The sequence below is a fragment of the Ischnura elegans genome, chromosome 12, assembly GCF_921293095.1.
Source record: "Ischnura elegans chromosome 12, ioIscEleg1.1, whole genome shotgun sequence".
NCBI classification, from domain to species: Eukaryota; Metazoa; Arthropoda; class Insecta; order Odonata; family Coenagrionidae; genus Ischnura; species Ischnura elegans.
Genome location: NC_060257.1, coordinates 16,664,821 through 16,686,289, shown reverse-complemented (window position 1 = coordinate 16,686,289; position 21,469 = coordinate 16,664,821). Strand labels below are relative to the sequence as shown.

The following is a 21,469-nucleotide window of genomic DNA, read 5'->3' as shown; positions in this document are numbered from 1 at the left end:
CTCAAAGCTTGTAGGTGGTGGAAGGGCTTCATATTAGCAATGAAAACATTTCGTGACTTTCACAATGTATTTTTTTAAATATTACGCCATTATCAAGTACATCAACACAAAAAAGGTTCAAGTTTTCCAATTATTTTGGTACTATCCTTGCCGAGCAATGCTGGGTGTCCTGCTAGTTTTTAATAGAATTAATGAGTGTGTTGCCACTCCTTTTATAGTTGAGTATTAATTTCTTTAAAAATTATTCATTAAATTCCTGCTAAACTTCATTTTAGAAGAGTCCAAAAGTGTAGTTTAATAATTTACGTACATTTTCTAATGATTGCAAAAGTAAAAGCTAGTGGTGGGTTCATATGGGGCTCATATGAGTAATTTTGATATTTAAAAATTTCTCCAGCACATCAATTCAGCTAATTCATAAGAAATACTACACACAGCAGGCTTATGCTACAATTATATGAGTATATTTATAGTGCCATACCATCCAATTAGAAAATCAAAAGTTAAAGAGTTGTAAAAAAATGAAATGAAAAGTATCCATGGACTTATGACACATATTGCTCATATCATTTCAAAACTTTTTTTCACTCTCTGATAGTCATACCCTCCAAATTTTTTAAATGTAAGTTACAATCTTGATAGCACATAGAATATTTTAAAATTTTGTTTTACAATAACATATTTAAACAATTAAACACAAAAGAAATATTTTAGGCATATTTTTTTTAGTTTTTAACAAAATGATTTATTTAATAAATTAGTTTTCAAATATCAGTTTATGTTGACTCCTTCCCCTTAAAGGTTATGCAAAATTTCATGCCTGCAAAATCCACCGTATAATTTGAAAACATCCATGATTTATCTGTTTTTTTGATTTTTATAAAGCAGTTCAAACAGTACCTTTTATTGATAATCGTCCAATTTTAATTCGAAAATGTCCATGATTTAACTGCTGTGGAGTAGAATGACCAATATGTCACGATAAGGGTACAAAACTGGAAGTCCATTTCTTTAAATCCATTGTGATGGAGGAGAGTTTTGGGAAATTGATGTATACAGTACATACTGAAGGCTAAGCCAGTGAAGACGTACAGCATTAAAAAAAGCCAAAGCACTTACAAAATGCACTATTTTATTAACCAATAAATTATGTACATAAGTAATTTCCAAAAATATTCGAATACTAAATTCGCTGCAATAGGATCAAGGATAACAATATTGTTTTCTGGCATTAAATGACTTGATCTGATAATGTTATCACAATAATAAGAAATTAAGAAGTTCCCAACAATTCAATCAAATAATTAATAAAAAAAAGAGTTTATTTTACATTAAAGGATGGGGTCTAATTATTTTTCTGCTTCTGCCTCATAGCTTTGAAGCGACTGACAGGTCTTGTAACTTGAGGATTGCTATTGGGTTCTGGAAGTTCTGCATCAACAGTGTGCTCAACAATAACATCCCCAAAAGCCTATAAAAATGAGCAATGAAATTGGTTAGCACAAACAGATACCTCATTGGCACATCACATTAAGTCACAGCAACAAATTGACTGCTACTTCGGTCACAGTGACCAGCAATGAAAGTCCCACCTCACCATGACAGTCAAAGAGACTGCCACAAAGCCACAGAATACCAGGGTATTTGTAATGCCAATGTTACCATTGTTTTAGCATGAGGTTTCTCGATTAGTTAACTTTTACTTACCCCACTACTTTTTTTTGCATAAAGCGACCTGGGCTTCGATGAGTAATCATCATAATTATTACTCAACAAAACCTGGGTAGGGTAATTCCACGTCAATTCTACACAGAAAAGTGACATTTTCAACCCGACCATGTCAGATTTCTTTCAAATTTGGTGTACTCAATGGTACTGGTAAGTGATGGAAAAATATCAATTTGTAGAGGTAAATTATGATTTTGACAAAAGTTACAGGTCCACAAATGTAGTGAATTTGTCGAAATTTCAGTGTCTCTCTAAAGGTAAATGACTATAATTCCGGTTCTATCTAATATAGAAAAATGAAATTTATGTTTTATGAAAGGTAATATGTAGGGCTTTACATTGATATACAACATGACCTATTTATAATAATTTCAATACTCGAGGTCAAAGACCTTGACCTTTGACCTTGAATATCTCAAAACTCCCCCCCTTCAATTTTTTTTATAAAAATATATGTTGTTGCTCATACATTTTACTATGTATACGCATACAAAATTTCAAGATGGCACACTAGGCATCATGCCCAAAAAATTATTTGTCTACAAAACTACATAAGCAAAATGCAAGAAGTACCACTTAAATATGAAATGCCCATTGTTGAACGGTATAGGTCATGGCTATATCATTTTTTTTTCTTACCTAAGAAAATATTGGTATAAGTAACAGTTAACTAACCAAGAAACCTTATAATGGAAAACCACACAGTTGAAAATGAGTTAATGAACCCCATCAAATGGCTTCAATATTTCCACTTAAGGAGGATTTGGATCATTTTATAGAGAGAACATATAAGTGTAGTTTTTCTGAGAAAGAAAAAAATAATATCTCAATATTTAATTGTGTAACTAGATACACTGATCTTCACCTTCAGGGAAATTGAACTTGCTTAAATAAATGAACTACCATCCACATGGCAGCCTCTATCACAATTCTGAGCATTTAATCTATCATTTTATAAGTAATGTACTTACCAATGAGGACAAATACACCCTGTAAAATCAGGTTCAAAGATAGCAATATAACTATGAGGAATTAAATGTGCTTACCATAGTTTTATGTTGGCTTGATTCAGTCTCACTACTTTCCCATTTGTTGAATGTCATTCCCTTCACCTCCTCTTCATTCATGTTCAACGATATATTGGCAATGTTTTCCTCAATACTCGGGGACCTACTTGATTGCTTGAGAATACCCTTAGGAGTGGGATTTGAAGAAAATAATGATGCATAGTGTGTGTACACATCTGACGGGCTCGCAAGTTCACCAGGGGACTTTGACGCACTTTCACTACGATTTTTTAATGCAGATTTATCACCAGAGTCACTATGTTCAAAGAATATCCTCAAAGGTGACGGCTTCTCTTCCTCCTCCACCTCCAAGTCCACTTCCTTCACCACTTTAGAAAACGAAACTCTCCTCTTCCCTTGGCTCTCGCTACTTGGAGGGTGTGAATCTTTTGAGCTCCCCTCGGTAGCAATTTCTGCAGTTACCAATGATGGGTCATCATCTGAGCTGCTTGTATCATCATCATCATCATCATCGTCGTCGTCAATGTCTCCTCCTGACCTAAATATTGCAAATACAAGCAAATATTAAATAAATTCAGTAAATTAACTTTCTTAGTGCCATGAGCCGATATATTAGCTTTTGCTCCCTGGGCAAAAAGTGCCACGAGCCGATATATCAGCTAGAGCATAGACTGGATTTCAAATCATATTAAGTAAATACATTTTGCTTCCTCCTTTTTCCAATTTATTAGAATATTATAACCAACAAATAATTATAATTTAGTAGTACTAAAAAAGTTATATCAATATCTAAAATACTAACTTCATATTGTGTTTATTCATTAAGTACTACACACCTATTTAATTTAAGTATGTGCTTTTCCCTAGTAACACCAAATTTTAGTGGCACTAAGACGGTTACGAATAGGGTCGTACACTCCGTACCAAAATCATAATTCCACTTTTTTAATATGGTAGATGGAAAAGAAAGATAAGGCAGAACAGAAAAAGAATCTTCTCCATGCAGCCATTATCTTGTAATTTTCAATAAGGACACCCAAAAGTTACCACCCATTTTTCATGACTTGAAGACATCATTAGAGCTCTGTTTCATAAATTTGTGGACGGAGAACCTTACGTTAAAACTGTAAAGAGAAACAACAATGAACTACACATCCATATGCCCAAGGGCAAGGAGTTGTGGGGAAACAACAACCTCCTTGGCATGAGTTTGTGATGCCATCAACTGATCTGGGAAAGGGTTAGAGCCATCCATTTTTTGCTGAACATAAATTGAGAAATAGGTGCTTGGTCGAAAAATGGATAAATGCAGGCCTCTTTATTTTACAAACTCTCCCGCCGTTTGTAATACAGCAGACTCCAGATTACCTGGCTGCGGCACATCCATGTTGGGGATTAGCCATGCATGATTTTCACTCTTGTTCAATGTTATCTGTGATCTTTATAAAAAATATAAAATCAGACGCAAAATATCGGAATTACTGCATTTTATAGCTGGGACACACCAGGCTTATTATCTCCATTGGAATCCCCTTAGTAAAAGAGAAGAGATGGCATGCTATCTGCACTCTCGGGAGCTCCGAGTTCCTGTTTTCAACAGCTCGCAGTGCGCGACCGCACTCCGTGATCACTGATACACATCCCACAGCAGTTGCAACCCAGGGAACTTGTGCAAGACATGACTACATGGCATGGTGCCTGACAGTGGGTCCTTTCCATCCATGCGTTGACTAGTGTTGACTCATGGAAATGGGTTGTAACACTCAAATTCCTCCCCATAATCGTTTGTTGACTTGTGTCACAACAGTCGGCGACACACACAGAATGGAACACACAAACAGCGATACAAGTCCACTTGTGTTGACGTGTGTCGATGAATGGAAAGCACCCAGTGTAGTTTCCGATGTTGCGCAGTGGTTTTGAAGCATTCGTGTAAACGAATTTCCTGTATCCATGATCATACAGCCACACGTGCTTGGTTTTCAAAACCAGGTTTTAAATGGAGAAGTAGTTATGTGAGTGTAATGATGTTATCGCTTCTAAAATGATGGCGATCTAGCGAAGAAAGCTTGCAATGAGTTCGGGAAGCATTTTAAAATAACAGAGTAAGTTCATAAATCATAATATTTTGTTTTTTTTTACGTAAATTATGAACATTACATGACATGATTAAAAAGAAAGTTTGTGTTATCTGTGATTCCCAATTATTCGTGCTGCCTCACCATCATTAGCCTCAATAATCATGAATGTGTTGCACAGGAAAATTTTTGAATGAGCCCATTTCAGGTATAGACCAAATTCTAACCATTTTGGGGTACATTAAGCATACTTAAATTACCCATTTGCAGAAGTGATGACACATTTTTCGACTTTCGACATAATATTATCATCGAAGGGAAAATTTATGTCCTTCAATCCTTCATTAGCATTTTAATTTAAAAATATGGTGGGAACTGGGACATGCCTAGATGTACAGAGTGACAAGTATATGACAATTACCTGCAAGAAATACAAGGCCATGTGATTTTGTCATGCTTAACGAGCAAGGAGGTCGAGGTTTAATGCAAAAGTAGATGACTACAAGCTTGAACAGACAAAATAATTGGACTACTATTACGAGAGCTGGTGAGATGAGGATTGCTTAAAATGTAAATTAAAGACTGCAAAGAAAAGTGTGATATTGAGGGTATTACATCATATAGCAGGACAGAAAGGCAATATGCACAGAGAGGCAAAATAACAAAAAAGCTATGCAAATGGTGGGTGAGGAAACTTCTACAGGAGATAAGGAGGGGATGGAGAGAGTGAATTGAGCACGTAGCTGAACACTGAGATCTGAATATTTCCAAGACCTCATTCCTTGATACCATTAGGTTAACAATCCGAGATGTAAAACATAATAACTAGACAAAATGTTACAGCTATCTTGTTCCTCCATATTCTGCAGAGTCGTATGAATTACTTACATGCCGAAAGAGAAATCTTAAAGCTAGCCAAAACATAACTGGTCACACGCAAAAAAATGTTGATGCAATTCTGGCAGAAAACATATTAAACTAATATTTTATTGTACATTATGCGTGAAATCAATGGCTTATTCTTTCACCAATGCTATCAGCCAATAAAATAGAAATCACAAGTTGGTTTTTGAGGCATACATCATATATTATTTAACATAAAAATTCAGATACCTTATTAGCTCATCTTCCATTTCTTCTTTCTTTTCCAGCTCATCCAATCGGCGGTTTAAAGCTTCTTCATCATCCAATTCCGTCCAATTTTCCTTATTCCTTAACTTTGACAGCTCCACATAGTGCTTCCGTACATTTTCTCGGTGTTTTTCTGCGTTGAAACGATAAAAATATCCGAGTATGAAATCAATTACATCCAAAAACTTGAAAAGTATCACTGACCACATGCTCTTCTGAGAGCAATTTCTCAAACCGCGTTCCAAATTAACCAACTACTTCCTGTTGTTACTCTCTAAGCCGTATCCATGGTACTAAAGCGTGAAGAGATCTGTATTTACAATTTAAAATCGACTCACCACGCCACTCTCTCTCTTTCGCCTCATCGTACTCTTCGTAGATTTCGCGAGTATTTTCCTCCGGAGGTTGTAAAACCTCATTTGTTGTTTCACGCCACGTCTTGATGAGTTCACGCTCTTTCACACATTCGTTGAGAAGAGCATCACAACCTGAAATAAGTAACGCAATGGAGTGGAAAGAGTAGTGCATTTTTACCAATTATATCCTTAATTCCTATAGTGCAAATATTAGTCTGGTAATTAATTTTTTCTTCCTTACTCCAGATTTCTGCATAATCTATTTTGATTCAATGTTTGTAAAAAGGGTTACTGTCAGTAAATAAATGTGTGTATATGAATAAATACTACAATGACTTACGTTCAATACGTCTTTGGCAAATTTCGGCGGCGTGCATTGCTGATGTTTTGACATACCAGTTATCACCAACTAAGGCTAGTATTTCGTTTGTATGCACCATTTTACCCCTCATCAGCCCTTGCGACCCGATTGGTATCATAACATCATATGACAACTCTTTGGGCAATGTTTCTAAATGGGAACGAACAGAAGACAATTCAGCTCTGTGTTTCTCACAGGTGTCATGCTTCTCCCTGTTAGCATCCAAGCTCTGGAAGAAACACAAAAGATACATGTCATTTTCACCGTTGGAAAATGAAAGAGGGCTACGGCTATTGATCCTTCTCACATGTGGCACATGAAATACATAAGATACCAGCAAAATGCCACTTGGATCAATCTGAGTTTTAGGATACTAACTCGCTCATATTGCTTGTTAAAAACATCAAACGCAGACAGCGGATTTAAGCTATTCTTTACGTCGCTATCACTTGAAGTTTTTGCATCCATTCCATCAGAAAGCGTGAACACTTGCAAAAATATATTTTTGTAATTCGCCTGCAAGCGCGAAAAACAACTGAGTTCTGATAGGTTCCGATCTATCGACCAGCAACCTGTCGACTCTCGACCAAATATCGGAAACAACGAAGAAACGAGGGGGCGAGGTTATGTGAAGTAATACACCAATGTTTTGGTTTGGTATAGTTAATGGTTGTCATCCTTTACAACGCACTCTAAAGCTACAGGCTATATGATAGAATTGATTTCGAAAAGCAGCGTCATTAATGCATGCAGGTGTGTATGAAAGAAGTTTGAAGATGCCGAGTAGCCCCTTTGGTGAAGCAAGTGCAGCTGCTGAGAATTCAGCACGAAGTCTTGTTAATACCTTGCATACCGATGAAGAGAACAGCCATAATTATTTTGAAGAATTCACAGAAGATTTCAACTATGAGGTTAGTATTTGAGACCTGTTTTGACCCGTATCAGGTGATGTATATTTCTCTAATGCTCTTCATTTTCAGTATGTGACATGCTATATGTGTAATGGATATTATGGACCCTGTTTTGACGAGCCAGTGTGTGCGACATGCCATGCCTTCTTATTTCCTGGAGATTTCAGTTACCCTGAAGCAATGGCAATATTTAGTGAGGTGCGTCTCTCCTTTTCTTCCCAGTATAATCAATGTTGACACACATTATCATGAATTAAGTTCATTCATCAACTGTTACGTTTGTTCCATACTAGCAGAAGACTGATGATGAAGACTCAGGAAATGATGAACCTTCTGACCCCACGTATTATGGCTCAGAGAGAAGGCAATCTTCTGCTGCTCGTGGATCATCTCCTGCGATGCCTCCTTTAGGTCCACCACCGTATGCGGCCGTACCTCCCAATAACAACAACAACGTCAGTCCTCCGCCTCCAGTGGTGGATCGTTTGGCTGAGAGGCTACAGATTTTAAGTACACCTCGTCAGATGCCGGATGATCTTAGCCCAGGACTTGTGGAATGCCTTCCTCCAGAAGGTATTTTTTTCTGTTTAAAGTTTTGTGCCGATACACAAAGTTGTTGCTTTATTAATCGTTTTTCTTCACGGGACAAATTTGCATCAATATTCAAAATAACTGATTTAATGGCAGCATACGCTAGTATAGCCCAAGCCTAATTTATAATGTTGTTGAATGTCATCAGTTTCCTACTTAACTGTGTCAATAGTGTTGATGTTTTTTTTTCTTTCCGCCCAGTTCTCCTTGTGGTATTTTCATATCTTGATGACCTATCCCTTTGGAGTGTTGCTCATGTTTGTCGAAGATGGCGACGATTGGTTCTTCGTCATGTCAGTGGAGAACAGTGGAAGAAACACACCACAACACGATGGCCTCTATTTTCTCCGTTGGTTCATGTTCCTATTGATTGCTGGGCAGCTGTGCACTCAAATCTGTAAGTCCATTACTTAGTTTATGTATTTAACAGTACTTCAGTGCAATTGAGTATGCAATGCCCGACTTGATTTTATAGAATTTCGTACATTTAGTGGTCATTTCCAAGAAAGCTTCCATAGGGAAGGAGCTGTCACAACTCTGAAAACTCCCCACTCCTGTTTCCCAACCCTTTCATTCATTATGACATGGTTTTTACCTCATCTCATCTGAAACAACCTGTTTTAGTAAAGATGCTGTGGCAGATGATGTTTATAATTTGATATTTAACAACTGATGCAGGCAGTTTGTTTTCATAGTTTGTGAATTGTAAAGGCCGTTTTGCACTGGGCACGTAGGTGCTCAGGTTAGAACTGCATCAATGTGTCATCGTGGTGTTTAATTGTGCGATTGCACAAAAAATATTAGAATGGGCTATTTTACCATCAAACGTCCATGCATTCTCTCAAGCGTTCTACCAAGTCTCTGCTTTACACAGTGCAATTTTGACTGTGTACTTTTGACTTCGTACACACACCAGATTATGCACTTATAATTAATGAATGTGCCTTTTGTAAAATGGACTTTAGTGTCTCTTTCAATTTAAATGGATCTGGATGAAACAGAGAGAATATTTTCAAGTATTTGTATGATATACCTTCTGGGCATGTCAGTGCTTACCTCTCCTGAGTCTGCACTGGTTTAACTCTCTAATGGGTGGAAAAATGTGTAAAGAAATGAATTTTTTGAGAAATAAGAGGTAGTGGATAAGCATAGGGATCTCTGTCTTTGCCTAGGAAGAATGTGTGTTTGGAAGGATATCACTGGCCACTGAGAGAGAGAAGTATACAAATGACATTTATTGCGAAGAGACTTTATTTTAAGGACATGTAAAAGCTGTTCTGTAGTTGGGAAAAATATTTAAGCGGTACTCACCAAAAATTGCCAACAGCTGAACATTTAGTATACATTCGGCGGCGATTGAAATGTCAAACTCCAACTCTTATATTAGTTCCAAGTTGTGCCACGAGATAACTCTGAACAAGTAAATCATTTCCGATTTTTCTTTCTGAAACCCATTGGACAATATACAGTGGAAACGAGACTCCAGGGCGGGCTGGAGAGGTTACACTCCTGGGGCAGGGACTGTAAGCGCTAGCTTTTCTCCTCTGCACCCAGGAGGGGAAGGAACGTGGAAGGAGGCGCCGCCGCAATAGGAGCCCGATGATGCCTCCTGGGAGGGGATAGGGAAGGAAGGGAAGGGACAAGGAATCCCGCACTGTCACAAAGGCGGGTGGGTCCTACCATTAGCGAAACCAAGCATAAGCAATTAATGTGCCAGCGATTTTAGTGCATTTTCCTATGAGGAAGAAAAATCCATCGATCAAATCGCTAGATTGGACAATATACAGTAAGGCTATTTTTTTATATATGTTAAAACGTAGTTTAACCGGTATGCTTATAACGATTTTGGATTTTAGGGGGCACGCCGGACCAGCCCAATTACACCACTGTGTAAAAGGTTTACTGAACATCTTAAATGTTCAGTGGGGAAGGGTTATTTATGTAGTATAATTGAGTTGGTAAATGTAAGTATTCACAGAAGTGGCCTAAATCACTTCTTACATGTACATAGAATATTTTCTCCTTAAGTACTCCATTCAATCTGAAATATTTTTATAGTGGAATTAATCCTGAAAACTAGATGATATTTTTCTGTCGCATGAATTTGGTCTTCAAGTGATGGGAATGTGCACTCTTTGGCATCTTGGCATTGTAGGATATAGACACATATTAGCATAGAATGGACTGCATCTGTTGCATAGAATGTGTTAAGCAAGGATTAATGATATAGTTTAGATCTTAATTAGTCAGAAAAACATATGGTCTCATTGCCAATCATATTTGCAAACACCTTTTGACAAAATGTTAAGATTGTAATGTATAACTTTTGAAGTTGAAAACTATTGTAATTTTTTCATCAAAGCATTTTTTTTCCAATACCATTACATAATCAGTGCTTATGTGTTAATCTAAGATTATATGATTTTGCAGGATAGACAGTGCTCCATGTAAGGTATGTCTTCAACAGATGGCACTAAGGTCACATCCTCCTGGAGAGGAGAATACATGGAGAAGAAATCGCTTACGGAATGAATTAAAGAGTGAGTATGAGCATGTGTTATCCATTTGCATTTACTTTGTCCAAGGCAACTGGCATTGTTGGAAAAATTTGAAGGAAAAAAGGAGTTAGTAAGGGGTATGCGGCAGCCATATGATGTGTGTAAACAGTATGTTCAGTGCAAATATTCCTCTAAGAATCATTTGCCTTTATCGGTATTGGAAACTGGATTTTCCAAAGACATGCCAAGTGTTCTGCCACTGGAATTACCAAAATATCGTCTCCCTTGGAAAATTTTTTGTCACTTTTAGATGACAAGATGGTTTACTTGACTCCATAGTGGTACACTGCTATGTAGTTAATTAATTTTTATTTCCTTGAATAATACCTATCATTATGTGTACTCTTAGCATTCTTAAGTTCTGGATTTAGCACGAGGACTGTGGCACTTTGCACACTAACATGTGGCCTAGTAGCATTGTATGACCTATAGCATAAATAAAATTGTATTATAAAGCTAACAGAACTCCACAGAGAGAAGACTTGCTGGAATAGTTCAAGTGGTAGAACTCCTGATAAGAATTAAAGAGATAGAGTTTTGAATCCCAGTCAAGGCAAATGATTTTTCCTCGCTGGACTTTTCGCAATTGCAGATGACTCAACAGGGTTCCCACTAAACCGTGAAAACCTTAAAACGGTGAATAAGCCATGAATTTAGTTTACCGTGAAAAAACCTGGAAATAGCCGTGAAATTCATCATAAAATGTTAAAAATCTCTCCAAATTGGTTGTAGAACTACGATTGACAGATGGAAAGAAAAATCCATATTTTGATCATGTTTAAAGGCCGAGTCACGTGCAGACACTGTCCCCACATTCTTCTACACACATGTATTCGAAGAGCAGTTATTGGTCCGTGTGCCATGACGACACATTGACCTGTGTTTGGAAGAGTGGTTACTGGTAAAGTGTCCATTAACCCTGGCGAAAAATCAGACACATCTTCATTTCCCTGCCACCCTACTCCCTCCATTTCCTCACTCACAACCAGGCCCTGCATTTTGCTAACGATAGGTGACGTTATGTGAGATGGCACTGTCATTGCTGCGTTTGCACTCACGGCATCTGTTGTGTTTGTTACATGTTTAGTTAACGTGCATCCGATGATTGTTACGTGATCAATATTTCTATCTAAGATGGTGTAACGTTTTTTTATTTCCTCTCAAAACTTCACAAATTTGGTATTACACTTGAAAACACATTTTATATGTTAAAAACTCGGGAGCAAAGACATCCGCACGCCACAACTTTTACAATCCAACTTCCCATACACTCCCTCCCCCGCCGTCAACAACAATTGCTCCATTCCCCTCTGCTACTCATTATTGCCCCTTTCATTGTCAGTCTCCCATCAATCGCCACAGCCACATCCAGCCCAAAACAACTCAAAATTAAGTGTTACAATGGCGTGTCAACAGACCGTGAATTTGACGACATTCAGACCATGAAAACCAGGAAAAAACCGTGAATTTTACAATTTAGTTGGAGTGGGAACCCTGCTCAGTAACGGTGCATCCTTGTATATTTCACAGTTATTTCCTTGAATTAAACTAGTTAATTTAAGTCATAATGTACTAATACTACAAGCAGCTGCTCATATGCAACATTCCTTGAAGCATACTCTACCTCCTTATCTGAGTTGAAGTCAGACCTGGCTTTTATGCACAATAGTTTCCTTATTGTTGGCTACGTTATTATGAATCAAACTGATGATGAACTGTGTGATGAACCATCCAATACAGGCTGAAATATAGTGTCCCTACTATTGGTTTCACAAGTTTTGTGGAAAAATTTTACCCAGCTCCATACCATCATCATATGTGTCACTGCTTTACTTATGAATGAATTTCTAATTATATTTTTGTGTAATTAAAAATTTAAATTTGCTTTTTGGAAAAAGGCAAGCAATTAAAGGAAGAAGAATTGATTATTGGAGAGGTACCCACTTAAAATGTATAGGGAAAGTATTGAAGATTGTATAGAAGCCTAAATTCCAATAATCCATATTATTCTGCTATTTTCTGCATACGGGTGAAATATTGCATTTAAAAGTTCTTGATTTGCATTTTTTATTTTTTTCCTGGCATGATGTTGTGATTCTTTATTTCTACTTGCCTAAAAGTGGCAGATGGTTGTAAATTATAGTGGTGGATGAACTTCCAATGGGAAGGGAATTTAGAAATGAAGTGTAAACGCGCAGTTTCTGTTGGGCTGGCACCCCAGAGGAATTATTGGAACAAGCCATTTAGTGAAGGACCTACGGACTGATCCCCCATTGACAACAACACACATTGCGTCGCGCACACGCCCTCCAACTTTTTCACATGAGTACCTTCCGCCGACTGCCTGCTGCCTACGGCGTCATCCGCCGTCCCTTTCCCCATGTGGCCACCAGCTTCCTGTAAGGTGCTGATGGCAGTATCGCTTCCCACGCAGGCACTTCTCATAAGTGCCATGTATGGGGATCAGAATACCATTACCATCCGGTTTCACGTCCCCGCGAACATAAGTTGTTCCGCTTACAGAAGCTTGTTTCAATTTTTTATCTGCTGTGAGTACATGGTTACTTGGTAATTTTTATTGCCTTTTACAATTTTCTTGAGGCTTCTTTTGTCATTAAACGTATGATGAAACATTGCACCAGTCATTTACATATTAGGTCTTGATTGGCAAACTTTCAGTTCTATGTAACTTAATGCCTTTCATGTGTTACTATCTGAACCCTCACCTTGAATATCTCCGGTTTTGAATGATTTGCCATTGTGTATTTCCTTCTCATCTGCAAGTGCTTCAGGTTTCACCTCCCATCTATAGTCAGTCTATGCGTTGTCATTTTCATGACTTTCATATTTCGACACCACTGTGTGGTGTAACCATTTGATTAGTTTAATTCTACTTCATGATGGCAGTGTCATATTACTTAAATTTTTTGGGTAAGTAGTTCCTCTCTTTCCTTCTAACTAATGATGAGTATCTTTACTTTTTTTTAATTATTTTTTTCGGTGGCAGACCTACGGACTGATCCCCCAGAAGGTATAAGAGCCACCCCCCTTGACCGGGAGTGTTGCCATTGGCAGGCAACTATCACTGGACCAACTGGCAGCCCATATGAGGGAGGGGTCTTCTACCTCTACCTTCAAGTGCCCTACAGGTATGTCATACATTGGGGTACATATTTTGTTGTGAGCTATCATGTTAGGTTTAAGTGATAAAAGATATGCTTCGGTTCTTTAATCCCAATTTTTTAAAAATATTTAGTTGTACAAGATGACGAAGTTGTCTAATGTTTTGTATGTATGAATTTATTATAAGAGGCTGTCTTCTATAAAAAAGTATGAGTATCTTTAAGTATGTATAAATATAATGTATACATGTATTATCAAGTGTAAATATGTTAAGTTAGACAAATTACTTACAGTGGAGTTTAAAGTATACCGGGACTAGCCGTGGTGAAAACTTTTACGGGAGTCACCCACAATGCACAATCGTGCAAAAGATCCACAGAGAAAAAATCATTCGCCTAGACCGGGATTCGAACCCGGATCCCCCGATTTCCGGATTCCGATTCTTCCCTGTGGATATTTTCGGACACTACCGGACAGTGGAGCCCATTTACTGCAAAGTTGAGGGGGCTGGCAGTTTGCTTCATTATTACCTTACTTGGTTATATTACCTGCACTCGTGAACTTTAAATTTAACCTCAAACCAAGCTTATTGTAGTTATATAGCGGAAATTATTTTCTAACCTCTAATCGGAAGGAGGAAAAATGTTTGAAAGCTTTTCGAAAAAAAAGCTACCATCTAAATCAAATGAGAAAACAGCTGCCTTTCTTCATTTGAGAGCCTGCATCTTCCACCAACCTCTAAAGAATTTCTCACTAGAGATGCTTAAAAGAATGTAAAAATTCAACTACCTTCCACACAATCACGAAAATAACAGGGGGAGGGATTTTTTTCGAACTGATTCATGTATTCTTGAAATTCGCCTGTTTTCATTGCAAAATTTTCACCATACCTCAGAATAAGCATCTGAGATATTTTCTGATACAAGCCACCCTTTCGAGACGAGGTCGTCTTTCAGCTTGGGTATGGCTTCTGTTCAAATACCCCTTCAATCGTGGTTAAACGTTGATTGGGGATACTGAATTCTCATAAATGCTCAATAAGTTTCAGTAGTACATGGCTATAATTAAATAATATAATTAATTAGTTGCTCTCATGATTAATAGGTTTCCAGGTAACTTGTCTTTATTCAATTTATCTCATCAGCAAGGACCAAGAGATTTGTGAATGTTTACAACTACATATTTTGATTTAGAGGGAGTTGGAGCTGCATGTTGTTTTTGGAGTCAGTTTTTCTCATCAGAAATAGGTGCCAATAAGAGGTTTGACTGGAGGTATTTTTGCTGGCTGGTTAGGCAGACTGGAGGTTAGGCATTTTTGCTGGGAAAGTGCAAGTATATAATTAAACTCACAACCCAAGAACTAATAAATACAAAATTTTATCTTAAGCTTGTATTTTAATGCATTTTCATCTATTATTTTGCAAGAACAAGAACTTGGTCCGAATAGTGCAAAATAATTCCATGAAGTGGAGTCACTAATCACAATGCAAAAAGGCGTAAAAATATGTGACCAGACCAATACTGTTGGATGCGGAAACTGGACATTATATAAGGGGATCATTATGTATTAAGTGCCATGCTCACTAGATTTTTCAATTTTCTCCCTATTTTTCAATCTACCTGGTAGAGTACTGAGTGGAATCTTGTGCTTTTTTGCAACATTATTCATCTTATTGTCGATTTCCGTAATAATTTAAAATTTTCTATTTAAACTTAACACTAGAGATGGGTCGAATAGCAGATTTCTCGAACTCGAATATCGAATTCGAATATTAAATCATTGCTCGAATACCTCGAATACTAAACGATGAATGCTGGAATGTTTGACTCGGTTGCCTATGCAACAGGCAACACAAGATTTTGGGGAGTAATTTTGATTTCCTTTAAAGGAATCTAACAGGAATTTAGCTGATTAATGGAATATTTTAATTTTATGGAAACAATAGGGTGGTTTCCTATTATTTTTTATTGCCTAAATCGAAAGATTATTACTCCTGGAGTACGTATTTCACGCTTTTAGATTTTTAAATGACGATATCTATTTTTCGCGATTAAATGAAAAGTGAAAATTTTTAAGCACGCAAAAACGCAACGCTTAAGTATGAATGTCGGGAAGTCTCTCCGCGTGACGTATTTCTGGTTCCCCCTCCCGCCCTGCAAGGTGACCTTGAGGCGAGGCTTAGCGCTGATACGACGCAGGCTGCTAGCGGCTAGCCTAGTACCCTGCTGGCTGGTAGCGCTTGGCTTAAATAAGGATTATTAATAACTTATCAAACGAGGAAAACTTTCCGACCGTAGCCAGTTTTAATAAGTGATTGTTAAGACATGTTTCCCTGAGCTCTGCGCCTCATGCATGCAATGGTAACCTCAGACGACGTATAACTCCTATCTTCTCGTATAGAAACTAGGTCCCTGTGACGTCACGTGGAGTGGCATCGCATGGGCGCCAATCTGGCCCTTTTCAAATGAGGATAAAAATGGACCATTGCCATTTGTCTAACCCTGTATTTCTAAAACAAAATAATTTGTATATTATGAATACACTAATGGTGGGTAACGAATCGCAATCAATGCCTTTCGTTTTCTTTGATGAAGGAAACCACCCTATTGGGCATACAATTAATTAAACTAACATCGCTTTACCTCCACTCCTGCTGCCAAGTGCTAGCTGACAATCTGAGGCATTTTGTAAAATACAAGCTCTTCTCCACCGGATTTTCTTCAATTATTTTCAATCCATCTTTGGGAGTTCTCACGAGATAAGAAGATGAATTGGAATTTCTATCAGGGAGAAACCAAATATCCTGAGAAGATATCCCTCCGTCTGGGACTGTAACAATAAAGATTAATAGCACCACTCATAAATTGTAACTTGATGTATGTTTTCGGAAAAAAAATACCGCATCAACTTCCGAGAAGCTCTGCTGCTCATATCGAGTCTCGCCAGAATGCCAAGTCTCCGTCGTATTTTTGACATTTATTTCCTCGCGTAAAATACTTGAATAAAGACAGAAATGCGTCGCGTTTGGTCTTGTTCTTTTTTAAATTACGCGCACATTACTAATATTTCAATCCAACAAAGGTGTAATATCAATTGCCGAAATTCATTGTTAGACACCTTTTGGGCTAATAGGTGATTCATGCAGCAGTTGACCTCCAGAAACTGGAAACTTAGAAGCAGGTAGGCCGAAAAAGGTCAGTGGGTGAGAAAAGGGGAGGGGGCGCGAAACACATTTCTTTTGATCTTGTGTAACTTGATATTTTTTTCGAAGCTAAGGTCTTCGTAATATGATCCCTGTGCGAGCTGGGATCTTTTTTTATTTCGGAGAAAAGGAAAGCCTCAGAGGGGGGGCTAGTGCTGAATGGAGGGGGATGTCGGATCTTGGGAAATGCGCAAATGTAACTATCCCATGGTACTCATGCAGCAGTTGACCTCCAGAAATGGGGAACTTCGCAGCAGGTAGGCAGAAAAAGGTCAGTGGGTTAGAAAAGGGGGGCGTGAGACACGTCTTTATTGTTCTCGTGTAACTTGATATTTTTTTCGAAGCTAAGGCCTTCGTAATACGATCCCTGCGTGAGCGAGGACCTTTTGTTTGATTTTGGAGAAGAGGAAAGCGTCTAAGTGGGTGAGGCGAGTGCTGAATGGAGGGGGATAGCAGATTTTGGGAAATGCGCCAATGTTACTATCCCACGGCACTGAGTTTCTCCCTATGATAGTTTCATCTCCTGGAAAAGATTCAAACTAAGTGCCTGTCCTTATTAGCCATAAATGACACAGGGTAAACACTTCGTCTAATTTATACGAAATCTGCGCGAGCTGGGGCCTTTTGTTTTATTTCGAAGAGGAGGAAAGCGTCGGAGGAGGGGCTGAGGGCTGATGGATGGAGGGGGAATCGGGTTGTGGGAATTGTGCTACGTAGTTACTATCCCACGGCACTGAGGTTTTCCTGGTGGAGGAAACCGGGGATTTTCGGATTTTTTCGCCCGGATCAATTTAGGTTCCCCGCGTCGAACTCTTTTCACCGCTCTAACCCGCGAATTTGATGTAGTTCGTCAACTTGCCTAAAACGGCACGGCATGCACTAAAAGACTAGAGTTTTCTACATTTTTCCGAGTCAACTACCAACGATGTGCGTGCGACAGTGTACGAATTGAAATTCAAAGTATTCGAGGCGGTACTTTTCGCATAACTATTCGAGGCCTCGAATATCGAATACTTTCTAGTATTCGAGTATTCGCGAATACTATTCGCACATCTCTAGTTATTATGTATATTTTATATAGTTTTTTAACTTAACCATGTAAAATTGATTCTTAAAATTTATGCTAATTTGGTTCTTGATAAAATTGATTTTCAGCTATCCAATGTTCCCTCCAGTGGTGAGATTTGTCACAAGAATATTTCATCCTAATGTTTCTCGCCATGGAGACGTCGGTATTGACTCTATCCACCATAATTGGTCCCTGGCGTTGACCCTATCCAAGGTACTGATTTCAGTACAAAGCCTCCTTACGGACCCTTACACAGAGGTATGTGTAATTATTATTACCTTTCATTATGTATTTTTTTATCAATTCAATTTATAAATCAAAGTAATTTATGTTCTAAATTGACATAAATTGCAGATCACGGAGAGATGTTTTCTCACGAGAAAAAATTCCCTTAGTCGAGGAATCGAACCAAACCTTTGCCTTTTCAGGTCAATTGGGAGATCACTATGCTCTCCAGGTTCCTGAAGTACCATGGCCAGTGGTGTAACTAGGCATTTGCTTTGTGGGGGGATGGTGGGTCATATGGGTTGACACCCCCCCCCCTCCCCGTCTGTGATAATTTTTGAAAAATGACATGTCTGGAAATACATTTCACATCATTTTGGCACTTAAAATTTAACTTTCACCAGATGCAGTTATTATATTTATTTATTTTCATACCACCGAAAACGGCTCATGTTGGCCTTTACATCGGGGCTTCTCAATAATTTTTAGCACAAACCCGTGACCTCTTGTTTGCCAGGCGAGGACTTTACCCTGCTGCCACCGAGGCCGGCGACTATGCCAAAACTAGACAATGGTTTTAAATATTTTTCTATTTCTCACCGGCTTTGGGGGGGGGGGGGGGGAACTATCCCCTCATCCCCCCCCTATAGTTACGCCACTGCACCATGGCCATTGTGCTGAGAGTCTTGGTACTAGGTGTAAGATGCTTACACATTACTTGTTCTAAATTGAATAATTGCACCTTTAAACCTTTATCTCTGGTGTCTCACTGATGAAATTTAATTATGGCTAGATAAAATACATAGGTGCAGAAATTATCATTTTAAATGCAAAATTTCATTTACAAGAATACTAAATTTTGTGTGTGGGTACAAGTTTGTGCATTCTGTCGACTGGTAATTTCTCATGATGCAACTTTTGCTCCATTGAATTAAAATCTTTCCAGAAGGGTTTATTTGTGCAGTGAATGCAAACATTTGTCGAGTTATTCATTCAAATATAATTTTTGCAATTATAACATTAAATTTTGTCATTTGATTCTTTCTCCCTCCACACACGTGGCACATCTTTCAAGCCAAACAAAATTCTTTTGTTTCCTTCTCCTCCTTTTGGAAACGTATAGTTGCCAAAATCATTCTCCTCTTATTTTGTATGAATGGTTTTTTTTAATTCAAGCATCCTTTTTTAAAATTCTGATAGTTAAACATTAATTTAAAGCATCTTTTTTAAGTGTTCTGCCACCCTCTCGTTTGCCATAGATTTCTGAATGTACATATGTACCTCGTTTTGCAAATTTTTTTACAGCTAAGCACATTTTAAATTTTAATAACTAACAGTAAGTAAGTAACATAACTTTGTTAGATGTATGCCTGCTGGTGGAGTCACAAAACCCATTTACAACCATGCTTACCTACAAAATCTAGATGGGTATCTGAGGGGAAGATATAGGTGTTGGAGTTTGTCTTCTTGTGCACGAGTCAGAAGGGAAAAGACAGTAGGAGAAAGGTCTGCACTGAACTCAGTAGGTATCTTCTGGCATTGATGGGTCTCCCGGCCATTGGGGGTGTAGCAAGTTTGGAGAAAGAAAGGAATGTTCAGCACGGAGCATAATACCCCAATATATTTTTTGATAACTTTTATGTACTTAAGCCACTACAGAGAATAAGCAAACCGAGGATAATAGTGGCTTCGTAGGACATTAATAGGTAATTTTTTCCAGCTTTGGTAAGCACAATGCGTGCGAAAGGTAATACGCTTGGATTTGGAACTGCTACATATTTCTAGGAATCTGCAAATGGGTCACCAATGGCTAGGTGTTCAGAAATTTTAATGTGAAGTTGAAGAAGGAAGTGCTTTTGAACTCTGTCACTGATGAAACCATTTTGGTTGGCAGGTAGAGGAAAGAGGGGTGAGATCTTCACTTGCTCTCTGCAGGGCATTTTAAGGGAATTTTTTGAAAGTTTGGTGAGCAGAATGCTTTTGAAAGAAAAAGCCCACAGTTATGGAAATGTAAAATCTTAAAATTAGACTGTTATTGCCTACAATAATTTGGACAGAGTAAATTTCTGTGTGGCTCAGGAGGTTTGAGGTTGAAGAGTAATGTTGTATAATGTAATGCTATATCACTGTACCACCCTCATCAATGTAAGCTATAACTGTTTGTGGACTAAGTGAGGTAGTGCTCACATATGCATTTCTCCCTCATAGATTTGTATGGAGCCCCGTGTTGGTGAGCTCTACAACCAGGACAGGAAAACATTTGAAGACGTAGCTAGAGCATGGACCTGGAGGTATGCAATGCATGATGTGCTAGTTCCTCTGAGCAGAGGTCTTCCTACATCTGACAAAGAAGACAAAAACTAATGTGATGGTGAGTAATCTATTGGTGTTTCCCTCTTTTTAGCACGTTTTCTGCTGCTTCGGTCACAATGACTGAAACATGTACTCCATCTTCACACTGATTTGGTCATTACGACCAAAGAATGAGTCACTTTTTTTGGCCTCTCGTAGTTTGCTGTTGGTCACAGCTACTTTGGTGCCTTGTATATGACTTGACCTACACGGCGCGCATAGTTGAATGCACACAAAAACTAAAATGGAAAGGATCCAAGTATTAAAGTGAATGGGAAAAGAAAAACACTTGCATACAATGGGTCAGTTTGTCTGAAAATCCGTGGCAAGGGACATGTTAACGCATTCGCTCTCACAGCAATTCCCATTTTCACTCCCAGGAGGCTCAAGCCCAAATTTTTTATTCAATTTTTAATTTAAAAATGGAATGAAAAAATTTGGGGATAGCCCGTGTGACGTCATTCTGGTTCCAGCTGCTGCTATGTGAGGCCACCTTGGTGCGAGGCTATTAGCGCCGCTGTAATGCAGGGTGCTAGCAGGTAGCAGAGTACCATGCTAGCAGGTAGAGCTTGGCTTAAATAAGGATTATTAATACCCTATCAAACAGAGGAAACTTTCCGACCATAGGCAGTTTTAATAGGTGATTATTAACACGTTCGCGGCTATCGTGAAATTTGCCGTTTCTTCCCCATGGGCGTCAATTTTCATAGAAATTAAATCGATCCAATCATGTTAAAATTAATGCACACTTCTTT

General features: G+C 38.2%; 2 protein-coding genes across 5 annotated transcripts in view; one reads left to right on the top strand and one right to left on the bottom strand.

The window, feature by feature from the left end:
- Positions 1–1,115: 1,115 nt before the first annotated feature.
- On the bottom strand, positions 1,116–7,235 carry LOC124169744 (unconventional prefoldin RPB5 interactor). The gene is made up of 6 exons (XM_046548440.1): positions 7,061–7,235; positions 6,662–6,911; positions 6,304–6,453; positions 5,948–6,098; positions 2,775–3,294; positions 1,116–1,471 (listed from the first exon to the last, which is right to left on the bottom strand). The coding sequence occupies exons 1-6, from the start codon at positions 7,148–7,150 to the stop codon at positions 1,346–1,348; spliced, it is 1,287 nt and encodes a 428-aa protein (XP_046404396.1). The 5' UTR covers positions 7,151–7,235; the 3' UTR covers positions 1,116–1,345.
- A 59-nt stretch (positions 7,236–7,294) lies between these two features.
- LOC124169743 overlaps positions 7,295–21,469 on the top strand; it is a 53,035-nt gene continuing 38,860 nt past the window's right edge. For 2 of the 4 annotated variants that reach the window (XM_046548439.1, XM_046548438.1), the window contains exons 1-8: positions 7,295–7,593; positions 7,663–7,791; positions 7,890–8,166; positions 8,386–8,581; positions 10,615–10,724; positions 13,750–13,891; positions 18,224–18,395; positions 20,571–20,733. In XM_046548439.1, the coding sequence (XP_046404395.1) occupies positions 7,426–7,593; positions 7,663–7,791; positions 7,890–8,166; positions 8,386–8,581; positions 10,615–10,724; positions 13,750–13,891; positions 18,224–18,395; positions 20,571–20,726 (1,350 nt within the window). In that variant the 5' untranslated portion in view covers positions 7,295–7,425 and the 3' untranslated portion in view covers positions 20,727–20,733. The remainder of the gene's footprint in view (positions 7,594–7,662; positions 7,792–7,889; positions 8,167–8,385; positions 8,582–10,614; positions 10,725–13,749; positions 13,892–18,223; positions 18,396–20,570; positions 20,734–21,469) is intronic. The other 2 variants (XR_006867224.1, XR_006867223.1) reach the window with 1 other exon arrangement.

What these genes read in the sequence shown, in the direction of transcription:
- LOC124169744 (XM_046548440.1), bottom strand. Translation starts at nt 7,150, where the DNA reads ATGGATGCAAAAACTTCAAGTGATAGCGACGTAAAGAATAGCTTAAAT. An exon ending in TTAACAAGCAATATGAGCGA is followed by an intron (nt 6,912 to 7,060) that starts GTTAGTATCCTA and finishes TGTTTCTTCCAG; the next exon opens with AGCTTGGATGCTAACAGGGA. An exon ending in ATGGAAGATGAGCTAATAAG is followed by an intron (nt 3,295 to 5,947) that starts GTATCTGAATTT and finishes TGCAATATTTAG; the next exon opens with GTCAGGAGGAGACATTGACG.